Source organism: Crinia signifera, chromosome 6, assembly GCF_055691185.1.
Source record: "Crinia signifera chromosome 6, ASM5569118v1, whole genome shotgun sequence".
NCBI classification, from domain to species: Eukaryota; Metazoa; Chordata; class Amphibia; order Anura; family Myobatrachidae; genus Crinia; species Crinia signifera.
Genome location: NC_139222.1, coordinates 24,885,129 through 24,900,775, shown reverse-complemented (window position 1 = coordinate 24,900,775; position 15,647 = coordinate 24,885,129). Strand labels below are relative to the sequence as shown.

Genomic DNA, 15,647 nt, shown 5'->3' with positions numbered 1-15,647 from the left:
TGGGATTGGTTATATATTTTGAAAGAGCACTGATGACCTCTGCTGGTGGTTGTATGTAAGATGCTTAATACATTTTTGGACCAGAGTCTCAATTTGTGTCAATCTATAGTGGTGCCTGTTGACACAGTGCCCAGACATTGTGTATAACAACTCTGTGGTTATTGCGCAGTGTCAGATTTTTTCTATATTATGTGTCCTTAAAGAACACTATTGACTCTGCTGGTATTTACCTTATATGACACTAGTGCACACTTATAGATGACCCCCAGTTATTAAATGTTTATCATTATCAATGCCTCTATCGTGGCCGGGTACTGGGCTATCCTTCTAATATACACTTAATTGCGTCATGTGTATGGGACTGATAAAGTGGAGGCACTGTGAGAACAATGGTCCTACTATTTCTCAAACAATAAATATGACAATGACATTCCTCTGGCCTGCATTACAACCTCCTACTCCCTGCCTAACACGGGTTAGGACACGTGTTTCGCATGTTTAGCTTCCTCAAGCTAGCCAAACGATTGTATCCACGTTTGAACCTATTTTCCTATGTCCAGCCAATTGCTGGATCGTTTCAGGTCATGTGGTCTTTTGTAGCCAATTGTATGGCTTATTGAGGGAACTTCCGCCCTTGCCCAGGCGGGTGTATACTGCTACTCCGTGTGACGTCAAGCCGCTGGTCACAGGACCGCGGCGTCAGGTCACGTGATTGGTCACATGCACGGCTTACACCAATCCCCGAGCGGCAGGACTTCGGCCCGGGTGACTGTGTATTTGATATTATACCACAGAACCTGTATGTCTTATAAGTTAGTGTTTTTACACATTAAATTTGTACATTTGCCTGTATTTAACGTACTTGGAATTAATAGTATACAGCGTGTGGCCCAGTCTCTTCCTGCAGTTCTGTGGTTAGAAGGTAGAACCTGTTGCTTACACTTAGTTGTAGTTTTCAGTTATATTCCAAGCAGAATTTGTGATGTGCCCTGTACCATGTATATTTTATGCTGGATATGATCTCTGTTCTAGGATGAGGTGTATATGATAATCCATATATACATAATGTAATGTACCAGTAGGGTATCCTTTAATATTGGATCCCTATTGGTAAGTGATTAGTGCTCTTGTGAACATGCTCAAACTTGGTGAAATGTAATACAAAAATGTGTGGAAAAATAATCAAATAAACGTGAGAGGATATAATAAATTAAATTAGTGTGTCCCTACAATATAGGGTTATGAAATTGTGGTGAGTATACTAGGAGTAACTGGTGACAGGGGGTGTGAATTGCTTAATATGTGCCCTTGTGATGGAAGTGATCTTAAATAAAAGAAAAATTGTTGCAAAAAATGTGTGTCTGATTATTGGGTGAAATTAAGTAATAATTGTGCAATATTAGACAGAATTTTATTCTTTGGTGGAAGATATGTTTGCAGTACCAATTAACCAATTACTTTGGGGGTGTGTGTGCTTTTGTGATGAGATATGGTGTTATTGAATATCCTCTGTGGATGTATTATTTTAGCCCATCTCAAGGTATAGTGATGATTTTAGGGGGTCGTATCCCCTGCTGGATTCTACTGCGCTGCTGATTTGGTCTGGTAAGTAAATTGGTAAAAGGGGGTTTCTGGTAAGTATGTTACACTTAATTAAGTAGTTATTGTATTCATAGGTGAAATACATTTCCTATGATGAATTTATTCCTTGGTAACTGAACTGTACATGTTGGGGGTTCTTGACGCAAAATGGTTGAATGTAGTGATTCTTTTATGAACATCATAAGAAAGGTAAATAACTGTTGTATTCATTTAAGCCTTGGGGTTGTAGGCAATCCATCAGGAGGATCATCTTGGTTTCATTTTTGAGGAGTTCGGCATCCAAGTCTCCTCTGATTCCAAGTTGGATGTGCCTCACGCCAAACACTTTTAAGCCCCTTGGATCGTTGAGATTTCTTTAAGTGCTCTTTTTTCTCCATCATTGATGTTACTTGATTTCCGTTGTTGTTTGGCTAAAAATTTGTCTAGATCTTGTGAGACCAGAGTTTGATAGACCTGGATCTGTGGACAGATTTTTGCGTCTGGTAGAAATTTTTCTTTATTTTTGATCTGTCAAATGGTTCAGGTGTTGGGAGACATGTGCCATGTTCTATTGATGACGGAGGATATGTCTCATTTCCGGATGCTAGATCCTGTAGTAGTTCTAGTATGGGCTGGTCATCCTCTTCTAACACCTCCTGATTATAGGAGTCGGGAGGGTTGTTCATATGACTCGAAATACCAGATGATCTAGTGGTGTCATCTCTATTTTGTGTTTTTTGAGGAGAGAATTTTTTTAGGAGGATTTTCCTTGTGAAAAGATTGAGGTCTTTTTCTAGGTCAAATCTGTCTACTTGTAAGGATGGCGAGAAGGATAAACCTCGTTTTATGATGGATTCTTGGTTTGTGGGGAGTTCTCTACTGGTTAAATTGATAATCTTCAAGAGGGTGGAGATTGCGGTTGTTTTTGGGGAGTTTGGATGTATCATTCCTTGAAACGTCTCCTCTCTCTGGGTTCCTCTCTCCAATCCAGTTATTCACATTTTCTTCTTCTCCCCCCCTGATCTTTCTCCAGGTTCTCTGCCTGGTTTGGGGCTGTCTCTAAAAAATTTAACTGGGAGAATCTGTTATCAATTGTTTCATTGTCTGAAGAATCAGGTTCTGAGGTTGTATAATTAGAGGTGTTTCCACTTCTGTTTGTGTTTTGTTGGGATCTTCCTGCTCTGATGTTCCATTTAAAGATTTTGTTATTCTGGAAGTCCATTTTATCTCGTTGGAATTTCCTCTTTTTACGTTCGATCATTTCTGTCTCGTAGGTTTCAATCTCGTTCTTGTATTTGTCATATTAGTTTTGAAAATTGATCTAGTGTTTCATAGTTTGAGTTTTTCCCCCAGAACAATAATTTCTTGTGAAAGTTGATTTAGAATGATTTTGTCATGTTTTACCAGAATTTTTATTAAATCTTGTGAACATTGTAGTAATGTTTTCTCCCATTCTACCTTCAGATTGTGTGAAAACAGAATGGTGTACCAGTGCAGGCTTGAGAAAAAATGAATACTACTAGAACAGTATCTTTTACAATTTAAATTTTAATTCATTAGCTGTAGTTTAAATTATGGAATTCCATATATAAAAAGTTTAAGAAATTTATGGACAATAATCAAATCAATAATCTTCACTGTATAATTCATCAGTTGTATGGGGCATATTACCAAGCTGACATCAAAAGGTCAATGGTTTCAAGTTTACTCTCAGATGATCCCTGTGCAGGCAACAAGGGTATCCTCATATCAATGCTCACGTTTAATGTAGATCTGCTCATCAAAATGTTATTTTTCTGGTATTTACAGTATACATTTATTTATAAAACATTTCCCACACTGTAAGCATGGAAAAGGTTTCACTGATGTCTAACAAGATGGCATTTATTGCTAAAACATTTCCCACATTCAGCATGGAAATGTTTTCTCACCTGTATGTACCCTCTCATGTGTAACAAGATGTGATTTATGATAAAACGATTTCCCACATTCAGAGCATGAAAATGGTTTCTCACCTGTATGTACCCTCTCATGTAGAACAAGATTGGATTTATTGCTATAACATTTCCCACACTCAGAACATGAAAATGGTTTCTCACCTGTATGTACCCTCTCATGTGTAACAAGATTGGATTTATCGCTATAACATTTCCCACATTCAGAGCATGAAAATGGTTTCTCACCTGTATGTACCCTCTCATGTGTAACAAGATTATATTTCTTTGTAAAACATTTCCCACATTCAGAACATGAAAATGGTTTCTCACCTGTATGTACCCTCTCATGTATAACAAGACTGGATTTATCGCTATAACATTTCCCACATTCAGAGCATGAAAATGGTTTCTCACCTGTATGTATCCTCTCATGTGTAACAAGATTATATTTCTTTGTAAAACATTTCCCACATTCAGAACATGAAAATGGTTTCTCACCTGTATGTACCCTCTCATGTATAACAAGACTGGATTTATCGCTACAACATTTCCCACACTCAGAACATGAAAATGATTTCTCACCTGTATGTACCCTCTCATGTGTAACAAGATTGGATTTATCGCTATAACATTTCCCACATTCAGAGCATGAAAATGGTTTCTCACCTGTATGTACCCTCTCATGTGTAACAAGATTGGATTTATCGCTATAACATTTTCCACATTCAGAGCATGAAAATGGTTTCTCACCTGTATGTACCCTCTCATGTGTAACAAGATTATATTTCTTTGTAAAACATTTCCCACATTCAGAACATGAAAATGGTTTCTCACCTGTATGTACCCTCTCATGTATAACAAGACTGTATTTATCCCTATAACATTTCCCACATTCAGAGCATGAAAATGGTTTCTCACCTCTATGTACCCTCTCATGTGTAACAAGATTATATTTATTTGTAAAACATTTCCCACATTCAGAACATGAAAATGGTTTCTCACCTGTATGTACCCTCTCATGTATAACAAGACTGGATTTATCGCTACAACATTTCCCACACTCAGAACATGAAAATGATTTATCACCTGTATGTAGTCTTTCATGTCTAACATGATGTGATTTATGAGTAAATGATTTCCCACATTCAGAACATGAAAATGGTTTCTCACCTGTATGTACGCGCTCATGTAGAACAAGACTGGATTTATCGCTATAACATTTCCCACACTCAGAACATGAAAATGGTTTCTCACCTGTATGTACCCTCTCATGTTTAACAAGATTAGATTTTTTTGTAAAACATTTCCCACATTCAGAACATGAAAATGGTTTCTCACTTGTGTGAGGTCTCTGATGTAAAACGAAATCTGACTGACTTTTAAAACTCTCACCAAACTCAGAACTGAATGATACTGTATCATCTTTATGGTCTGTACTGTATGTAGTAAGGTCTGAATGATCAGGAGAAGGTTCCTCATGACTAGAGGGACCAGATGAAATATCTGCACTGGGAAATGTTGGGTGTGTATTGGGGATAATGGGGTTTTCCTCTGGAGAATCTTGTCTGATGTTCTTATCTTCTAGTATATAATCTGGAGACACAATGAGATCTCCCTCCGAGGTATTCCTGCTTGTGCGCCCATCTACAGGAAACAGATGAATGACAACAGACAGAATTGGTTACATTGAGAGACAAATGTTCAGTTTAAGTGATACAACTTCCATGAACATGTCTAATGCTGCGCACACACTGGCCCAGAGTGACTGCTCTGACGAATAGCCCCCCCCCCATCCCCTCGCATGTGCCCAGCAGCTGGAGAGACCATTGAAAAGATATCTCCAGGGCTCAGGGTGGCTGATCTCATATGACATCAGCCACCCGCCCCCAGCACCACGCTGGAATTTACATGGGAATGCCCATAATATGCTGGGCGTTCCCATGGCCCATCACTGCCAATGCCCCCAACCGAATGGAGTACAAATTGGGCCCTATGTGTACAGGCGATCTGTCAATCTGCTGTTTACCCTTATAACCCACAGCAGGAACCGGCGGTGATTGGCAGCTGAAATGGGCGGGAGTATGTAAGCGTGCCCACCCAGTTGTGACGTTGATCACAAGGGATCAGGCAGGAGGAGAGGGGAACTTGTAGGGGAGGCCCGCCGATACTGGTAAAGAAGAAAGAGACCTTACCCCCCCATCCCCTTTCACCCCCCCAGCACCTCATCTTCCCACATCACCTTGCCCCCAGTCACCTCCCCTTTCCACTCCCACCCTTTCCTACTTATTGCTCTCTCCCAGTCCCCTTCTCTCTCTCCTCCACCCCATCTGCCCCCCCCCCTTCTTATCTTTCTCTGTCCTATCTCCTTATCTCTGCCCCTAGTCTCTCTCTCATTACCTCCTTTTCCAGGCATGGCTATACTGTACTGTACTATACTATTGCCACTTTGGATTGAAAGTATCATTCATCTATTTTATCAATATAAAATAATTGGCTTCTGGCTACTGAGCTGCGTGTATGCACCTTACAGGATCAGCACTACTGATGGTGGTACGGGTCTGTTCTGTCAGCATACAGAATATACATACATGGGATATGAATGCAAAAACTAGAGAGTTATGGTAGACCTACCTTAGGTTAACTCTTTTTCTTCGAGGTCCATGGTAACCACAGGGTCACATCTGGGATGTCTCAAAGCCGTATTTAAGGGAGAAAATTTGCCTAAGGTGTCAGAAGAACCCGACGACCAAAGGAAGCATCCTGGGAGGTGAACGTGTCCAATGCATAGAACTTAACAAGCGTATGGTCAGACGACCACGTTGCAGCCTTGCATAGTTGTTCGGCAGATGCTCCGCGGCGTGCTGCCCATGATGGACCTACCGCCCTGGTGGAATGAGCTTTGATTGACAAAGGTATGGGAAGATTAGCCAGTTGGTAGGCCTGTTGATTTGCCATTCGAATCCAGCGGGCAAGTGTTTGTTTGTGCGCGGGCCAGCCCTTCTTGTGGAATCCATACAGCACAAAGAGAATCTGATTTTCTGATGGCCGCGGTACGGTCCCGATAAATGGTCAGAGCCCTGACCACATCTAACAGACGTTCATCTGAAGAAAGATCCTCAGAATTGAACGCTGGAACTACTATTTCCTGATTGATGTGGAATTTGGAGATTACTTTAGGGAGGTGAGAAGGTCTGGTCTGTAACACCGCCCTATCCCAATGGTAAATGAGAAACAGGGGTTTGCAGGAGAGGACTCACAAATCCGACACCCGTCTGGCTGATGCCATAGCCAATAGAAATACTGTTTTAGCTGTGAGCCATTTATATTCCACTGATTGCATTGGTTCAAAAGGATAATTAGCCAGAGCCTGCAACACCAGAGACAGGTCCCATGGTGTTGTAGGAGGAACGTGGTTGGATACGTAGAACTCCTTGAATGAATGTACGTATATCTGGAAGAAATGCTAATTTTTCTCTGGAACCAAAATGACAATGCCGAGATATGGACCTTAAGCCGTAAACCGATATCTAATCCCCTTTTAAGAAAGGATAGAATTCTGGCATTCTTAAAAACTTTTAGGGTCATACTTGCGGGATACACACCAGGAAAAATAAGTGCGCCAGACCCGGTAATAAATCCTAGCGGATGCTGGTTTACGCGCCTGAATCACAGTCTCGATAACCTTGGCAGAAAAACATTTGTTTTTTAGTAAGGCAGCCCCAAGCGCCATGCCGATATAGACAGGACTTAGGACTACAATATATTCAGTAAAATCCTTTATTAGTTTATTTTAAACTTTTATGAATAGACGGTCATCACTCAATATTGATTTGTTAGAAATTTTTTATTAAAATTATATGTAACCTTGTGGTTATTGTCCTTGTATCAAGGATCAGCGTGGAGAAGTATAAAATAAAGTAGTAGGGATAGAAAAGAAGAATAAAGTGTAAAACATGTCTATGTTGTATCATCCTGAACTACTGGGAGTAAAGGCGCAGACAGGGCCCTAGCTGGCTGCGTTGTATTAGGCAGTTTTTGCATGGCTACTGTGGTCTGTGCTAAGGGCTGAACCGTGGTCGATAAGGTATTAACCCATGTAGGAGCGGGTTGTACCACAGGTGGTGTAACTATGGGAGGAGGACGGCGATCCACTAGGGTGCCCAACAACTGTTGTACTGCCCTGGGAGGCTCCTGAGTAGCCACCGTGACAGAAGACTGGCCAGGGGGAATATAGCAATTGACACACAGCCCCTCCTGAATGACGTCCTGCTCAGACAGGCCTGCAGAACAAGCCCTGCATGACAGGAGCTTGGGAGACTGTCTGAGTGCGCCCCCGTTTGGACATAGTGAGATAACGCAAATAGTGGGGGGAGTATATAATAGGTATAGCCCTGAGGGGAACCTAGAGTGATACACAAACGTATGTGACCAGAGAGGATAAAACCTCTGAATCTTCCTCAGAAGATATAAGAGAACACAGGGACAGCAACTAGTTATTGACAGATAGGAAAGAATAGACTGGCACTAAGTCACAGACACAATCACTACCAAAGTAGCTGGCTAAAGCAAAGTTCTGCTGCTGCACCCCAATCATCCACTGTACCCTATGGAGTAAGTGGGATGTAGGAGTCTGTGAAAGCGCTACAGTGCGTGGATGGTTTCACAGGGGAGACTGTACCTGCGCTCTAGGAAGGTCTCTCAGAGAGAGCCTTACCTGCTCCTGCGCTCCGGCCACACCGTCTAGGATGAGAAGTGTCCGGCGGTGCTAGGCTCTGGATCTCTCCCCCACCGAGTACCCCTCTTGACCGTGGTCGTGGGGGAGTTCAGACGCCGACAGGAGTGACGGCAGAGGCAGCCCAGCCGCATCAATGTGGCTCAGTGTGAAAATAAGAATAAAATATGAAGATAGAAGCTTCTTTGGGATTACTTATATGAGGTAATCCCAGCTGAATGTGACGGTGCTCCAGCTTCCTGCTGGCACCAAAAAAACAACTGAGGATGGAGGCGGGGTTATAGGGGAGAGGGACCAGGCATCCTGGGAAACTTTCAAAGCTTCGCTGATTGGTGCCACGGTCCTCTGGATCCGCCTACAACCCGATGTCACCCTGTGGGAACCATGGAACCCGAGGAAAAAATGCAATAACAGTAACCACCTGCAAAAGATTATATCTGTGGCAATTATTATTATAGTGGGAAATATGTACACCTAATATGTTTTTATAATTTACTTTTTAATACTAATCTATACTTCTGTTATAGCGCTCTCTTACTTGTTATTTTATTTGTGTCTAATTAAGTTATACAGAATACCTATTGGGAGCTGCAATAGACTTAAGTGGTCTTGTAATGATCTTGTTAGAAAGCATTCATTTTGATTGATTAATATATTTTTAATGTAAAGTATTAGCACCTGATCGTCATGATTATCCTTTTCTACCAGAGAGTGTGGGGAGGAGACTGGTCAGATCTCTGGGCTGGTAACACACAGTGACATGATGTGAGGGGAGAGCAGGAGTATAATAGGGGCTGATGGCTCTTGATGTATGAGATACACCAGAGAGTGTGGGGAGGAGACTGGTCAGATCTCTGGGCTGGTAACACACAGTGACATGATGTGAGGGGAGAGCAGGAGTATAATAGGGGCTGATGGCTCTTGATGTATGAGATACACCAGAGAGTGTGGGGAGGAGACTGGTCAGATCTCTGGGCTGGTAACACACAGTGACATGATGTGAGGGGAGAGCAGAAGTATAATAGGGGCTGATGGCTCTTGATGTATGAGATACACCAGAGAGTGTGGGGAGGAGACTGGTCAGATCTCTGGGCTGGTAACACACAGTGACATGATGTGAGGGGAGAGCAGGAGTATAATAGGGGCTGATGGCTCTTGATGTATGAGATACACCAGAGAGTGTGGGGAGGAGACTGGTCAGATCTCTGGGCTGGTAACACACAGGGACATGATGTGAGGTGAGAGCAGGAGTATAATAGGGGCTGATGGCTCCTGATGTAGGAGATACACCAGAGAGTGTGGGGAGGAGACTGGTCAGATCTCTGGGCTGGTAACACACAGTGACATGATGTGAGGGGGAGAGCAGGAATATAATAGGGGCTGATGGATCCTGATGTATGACATACACCAGAGAGTGTGGGGAGGAGAATGGTCAGATCTCTGGGCTGGTAACACATAGTGACTTAATGTGAGGGGGGAGAGCAGGAGTATAATAGGGGCTGATGGCTCCTGATGTATGAGATACACCAGAGAGTGTGGGGAGGAGACTGGTCAGATCTCTGGGCTGGTAACACACAGGGACATGATGTGAGGGGGAGAGCAGGAGTATAATAGGGGCTGATGGCTCCTGATGTACGAGATACACCAGAGAGTGTGGGGAGGAGACTGGTCAGATCTCTGGGCTGGTAACACACAGTGACATGATGTGAGGGGAGAGCAGGAATATAATAGGGGCTGATGGCTCCTGATTTCTGAGATAGCTGTATTAACAGAACAAGGAATATACTATATGCAATAAGTGATTATTCCTCACCTGTGCTGGGATCTGTAGGGATTTCCTCCTTCTTACACTGCTGATCATCCCTCATATATGTTTCTTCTGTCTCTATATCTTCTTTCTTATCAGACACATAAGACTCTTCTCTTATCTTCATATCCGTCACATACGTCTCTTCTTCCTCTATATCTTCTGCCTTAATGTCAGTCACATACGTCTCTTCTTCCTCTGTGTCTTCTGCCTTAATGTCAGTCACATACGTCTCTTCTTCCTCTGAGTCTTCTGCCTTAATGTCAGTCACATCTGTCTCTTCTCCCTTTATTTCTTCAACCTTAATATCAGACATATCATCACATTGAACCTACAAATAAATATCCCATAAATAATGTTTGACAGTATTGAGCTTACACAGTAGATTATTGATGTATAATACACACACACACACACACACACCTGTTGCAATTCATATAGCGACAGACTTTGGTATATTGGGGAGACCCTTATTCCCACCTACCTGATCCTCCTGTGGGGTCCTGTGCGTCTCCTCTGTACAATGCTGGGAATACAGAGGACAGGGACATCTCTCTGGGGTATCTCTGTTACTGGATCCATCTATAGGAGACACACAGTGACTGAATTTACTGTACATGTGGATTAGCAGATGATGTGTATATAGGGGCCCCCATTCCTGCTCTCCCCTGTACAATAACAAAGTGTCCTCTTACCCAGTGATGTGAGGAGCCGGTGATTCTCCATCATAACATTACTGCACAGACCCTTGTGTTCCTCTGTATACTCCTCCTCCTACATAGAGAGATAGACAGTGACATCCTGACACCTTCTAGGAAACCAACACACAGAGTGATACAGTCATCACCCAGACACATCCCCCCGTGTTACTGTATAACGTCCCATTCCCAGTGGTCACCTCTCCGGTCACATCCCCCGGTGTTACTATATAATGTCCCATTCCCAGCAATCACTTCTCCGGTCACATCCCCTGGTGTTACTGTACAATGTCCCATTCCCAGCAGTCACCTCTACGGTCACATCCCCCAATGTTACTGTATAATACCCCCTTCCCAGCAGTCACCTCTGCAGTCTCCTCCCTCTGTGTTACTGTATAATGTCCCATTCCCAGCAGTCACCTCTCCGGTCACATCCCCCGGTGTTACTGTATAATGCCCCATTCCCAGCAGTCACATCACCCGGTGTTACTGTATAATGTCCCCTTCCCAGCAGTCACCTCTCCGATCACATCCCCCGGTGTTACTGTATGATGCCCCATTCCCAGCAGTCACCTCTCCGGTCACATCCCCCGGTGTTACTGTATAATGCCCCATTCCCAGCAGTCACCTCTCCGGTCACATCCCCCGGTGTTACTGTATAATGCCCCATTCCCAGCAGTCACCTCTCCGGTCACATTCCCGGTGTTACTGTATAATGTCCCATTCCCAGCAGTCACCTCTCCGGTCACCTCCCCCGATGTTACTGTATAATGTCCCATTCCCAGCAGTCACATCCCCCAGTGTTACTGTATAATGCCCCATTCCCAGCACTCACCTCTCCGGTCACCTCCCCTGATGTTACTGTATAATGCCCCATTCCCAGCAGTCACATCCCCCAGTGTTACTGTATAATGCCCCATTCCCAGCAGTCACCTCTCCGGTCAGCAGCTGGATGATCTTGTCGGTGAGTTCCAGGATCTTCTGCTCCTTGTCTCTCCCATGTGTCAGTGAGTGAGGTGGAGGCACTGGGATGGGGCTCTGGGTCCTGCTCAGTTCTCCTGACACACAGGGATGGCAACTCGGTGTCTCATGGTCACTGGATGTCTTCTTCACTACTACGTAACCCTGTGTATTGGAAAATACACGATCACTGCATACACTCCCAGTACCCTCTCTTATTGCTATGTGATGTCACCTCTAAGATCCACTAGTCAGGTCACTGTAGTATTAATAGATCAGTGATATCAGTGACACTCTCAGATCCCCGCACCTCCATAGTGATGTCCCTGTATTATTACTATAGATATATGTGATGTCACAGTGACGCTCATAGATCCCCTCACCTCCCCAGTCATGTCCCTGTATTATTACTATAGATATAAGTGATGCCCCCGTGACACTCCCAGTTCCCCTCACCACCCCAGTCACATCCCTGTATTATTACTATAGATATAAGTGATGTCACAGTGATACTCCCAGATCCCCTCACCTTCCCAGTCATGTCCCTGTATTATTACTATAGATATAGGTGATGTCACAGTGACACTCCCAGATCTCCTCACCTCCCCAGTCACGTCCCTGTATTATTACCATAGATATAAGTGATGTCACAGCGACGCTCCCAGATCCCCTCACCTCCCCGGTCACGTCCCTGTATTATTCCTGTAGATATAAGTGATATCACAGCGACGCTCCCAGATCCCCTCACCTCCCCAGTCACGTCCCTGTATTATTACTATAGATATACGTGATGTCACAGTGACGCTCCCAGATCCCCTCACCTCCCCAGTCACGTCCCTGTATTATTACTATAGCTATACGTGATGTCACAGTGACGCTCCCAGATCCCCTCACCTCCCCAGTCACGTCCCTGTATTATTACTATAGATATACGTGATGTCACAGTGACGCTCCCAGATCCCCTCACCTCCCCAGTCACGTCCCTGTATTATTACTATAGATATAAGTGATGTCACAGTGACGCTCCCAGATCCCCTCACCTCCCCAGTCACGTCCCTGTATTATTACTATAGATATAAGTGATGTCACAGTGACGCTCCCAGATCCCCTCACCTCACCAGTCACGTCCCTGTATTATTACTATAGATATGTGATGTCACAGTGACACTCCCAGATCCCCTCACCTCACCAGTCACGTCCCTGTATTATTACTATATATATGTGATGTCACAGTGACACTCCCAGATCCCCTCACCTCACCAGTCACGTCCCTGTATTATTACTATATATATATAAGTGATGTCACAGTGACACTCCCAGATCCCCTCACCTCCCCAGTCACGTCCCTGTATTATTACTATAGATATAAGTGATGTCACAGTGACATCTCCCAGATCCCCTCACCTCCCCAGTCATGTCCCTGTATTATTACTATAGATATAAGTGATGTCACAGTGACGCTCCCAGATCCCCTCACCTCCCCAGTCAAGTCCCTGTATTATTACTATAGATTTAAGTGATGTCAGAGTGACACTCCCATATTCCCTCACCTCCTCAGTCACGTCCCTGTATTATTACTATAGATATAAGTGACGTCACAGTGACACTCCCAAATCCCCTCACCTCCCCAGTCACGTCCCTGTATTATTACTATAGATATAAGTGATGTCACAGTGACACTCCCAGATCCCCTCACCTCCCCAGTCACATCCCTGTATTATTACTATAGATATAAGTGATGTCACAGTGACACTCCCAGATCCCCTCACCTCCCCAGTCACGTCCTTGTATTATTACTATAGATATAAGTGACGTCACAGTGACGCTCCCAGATCCCCTCACCTCCCCAGTCATGTCCCTGTATTATTACTATAGATATAAGTGATGTCACAGTGACGCTCCCAGATCCCCTCACCTCCCCAGTCACGTCCCTGTATTATTACTATAGCTATATATGATGTCACAGTGACACTCCCAGATCCCCTCACCTCCCCAGTCACATCCCTGTATTATTACGATAGATATATGTGATGTCACAGTGACACTCCCAGATCCCCTCACCTCCCCAGTCACAACCCTGTATTATTACTATAGATATATGTGATGTCACAGTGACGCTACCAAATCCCCTCACCTCCCCAGTCAGCAGGTAGATGATCTCCAGGGTGATATTTAGAATCCTCTCAGTCATGTGACTCTGGTCCTTGTCCATCCTCGGGGAATCAGTGACGGGTCTCATCCTCATGTGACGTCTAGTAAACACTCCGTTTCCTCACCGCTCGGTTGTCTAGGTGTAAATATAATTACAGTAAACACCACACAGTACACATGTAACATATTAGGTAAAGGTGCCCATACACTAGTCCGATTTGGGCCAATTTCACCCGATCCCGATGGAACGGGCTGAGAAATCTTATGTGTTTGACGTCCGCCTTGGGTTGGATTCACATCGGACCTGAGCAGAAGGTCAGACCTGCTGCCCACCCACCGACTCAGCCCTCATCCCAGTGGCGGGGAATGGGGTCACATGGGATACATCGCATGTGAAAGGACAGTATGTGATGCATCGCATGCAGGTCCCAGGGGGCTCGGAGGGGGTCGCATGGCCATACACTGCTGCGATACATCCCAGTAGTGTATGGCCACCATAAGAGAAATCCACACAGAGGCACAACAGCAGCTGCCTCTAATGTTTCCGCACATATAAATATACATCATACAGAGAACAATAGGCACATGTACAGTATAAGCGCTATAGAATAGCACAATGTCCATTGTAGTACATGGTTATCTCAAAATAATGGTAATGGGGCACCAAAGGCTGCTCGCCCTGTATAATCATCATACTACTACTACTACTACTACGAAGATATCAGAGACTAAAAACCCTGAAAAAAATTATATCTAATTAAAGTTCTGTAACAGGACAACAAAAGCTGCTCCCTGATAATAATAATAACAATAAAATACAAAACAGAGGCTGCTCAACTATAAAATAATACCACCATACCAGAGGCTGCTCCCTCTGTATACTATTTGTAACATTACACAACAGGCTGCTCCCCCTGTATAACATTTGTAACAGCACACCACAGGCCGCTCCCTCCTGTATAAAAAGGACACCACAGGCCGCTCCCCCCTGTATAACAGGATGCCGCAGGCCGCTCCCCCCTGTATACCAGGACGCCACAGACCGCCCCCCCCCCCTTTATAACAGAACACCATAGGCCGCTCCCCTTGTATTACAGGATACCATAGGCTGCTCCCCCTGTATAACAGGACACCATGGGCTGTTGCCCCTGTATTACAAGATACCACAGGCTGATGCTCCTGTATTACAGGATACCACAGGCTGTTGCCCCTGTATTACAGGACACCACAGGCTGCTCCCCCTGTACTACAGGACATCACAGGCTGCTCCCCCTGTATTACAGGACACCATTGGTTGCTCCCCCTGTATAACAGGACACCACAGGCCGCTCCACCTGTATAACAGGACACCACATGCTGCTCCCCCCTGTATAATAACACCAGGGCAGCACAATACCATCACCTGCTGACAGATACAGCAATGTCTTCTCTCGGTCCCCCGTAACTTAATCACCGTGGCTGCTGGAAGTGAGAGGCCTCAGGTAAGATCAGCAGCGCTGCCCCCCAGCAAAAAGCCGAGATGCTGCTAGTGTGCTACACTGAACGCGGGGATTGGTCTTCAGTAAAATGGCCGCCGCTCCCTCACACAGGGGACATTCTTTATGGTCCCTTACTAGGCGTCGTATTTACAGCACGGAATCTATCCACTACCGGTGACCGCCCCTCACAGAACTCTCTCTATACATTCCCTCAATGCAATTACTGCTTCTACCAGTCCGGCAGCGATCTCTCATTGTGTGTCCTCATACAGCGACAGCCATTTTGTTGTGGTTTGTACCCAG

General features: G+C 44.5%; 1 protein-coding gene across 1 annotated transcript in view; it reads right to left on the bottom strand.

The window, feature by feature from the left end:
• The window catches only part of LOC146010220 (uncharacterized), a 137,929-nt gene extending 122,286 nt beyond the window's left edge, over window positions 1–15,643 (bottom strand). The window contains exons 1-7 of the mRNA XM_083151256.1: window positions 15,269–15,643; window positions 13,850–14,002; window positions 11,689–11,880; window positions 10,753–10,831; window positions 10,542–10,639; window positions 10,064–10,388; window positions 3,513–5,162 (exon numbers count right to left, since the gene is read on the bottom strand). Of these exons, the coding sequence (XP_083007382.1) occupies window positions 3,513–5,162; window positions 10,064–10,388; window positions 10,542–10,639; window positions 10,753–10,831; window positions 11,689–11,880; window positions 13,850–13,960 (2,455 nt within the window). The 5' untranslated portion in view covers window positions 13,961–14,002; window positions 15,269–15,643. The remainder of the gene's footprint in view (window positions 1–3,512; window positions 5,163–10,063; window positions 10,389–10,541; window positions 10,640–10,752; window positions 10,832–11,688; window positions 11,881–13,849; window positions 14,003–15,268) is intronic.
• Between the last annotated feature and the right edge of the window lie 4 nt (window positions 15,644–15,647).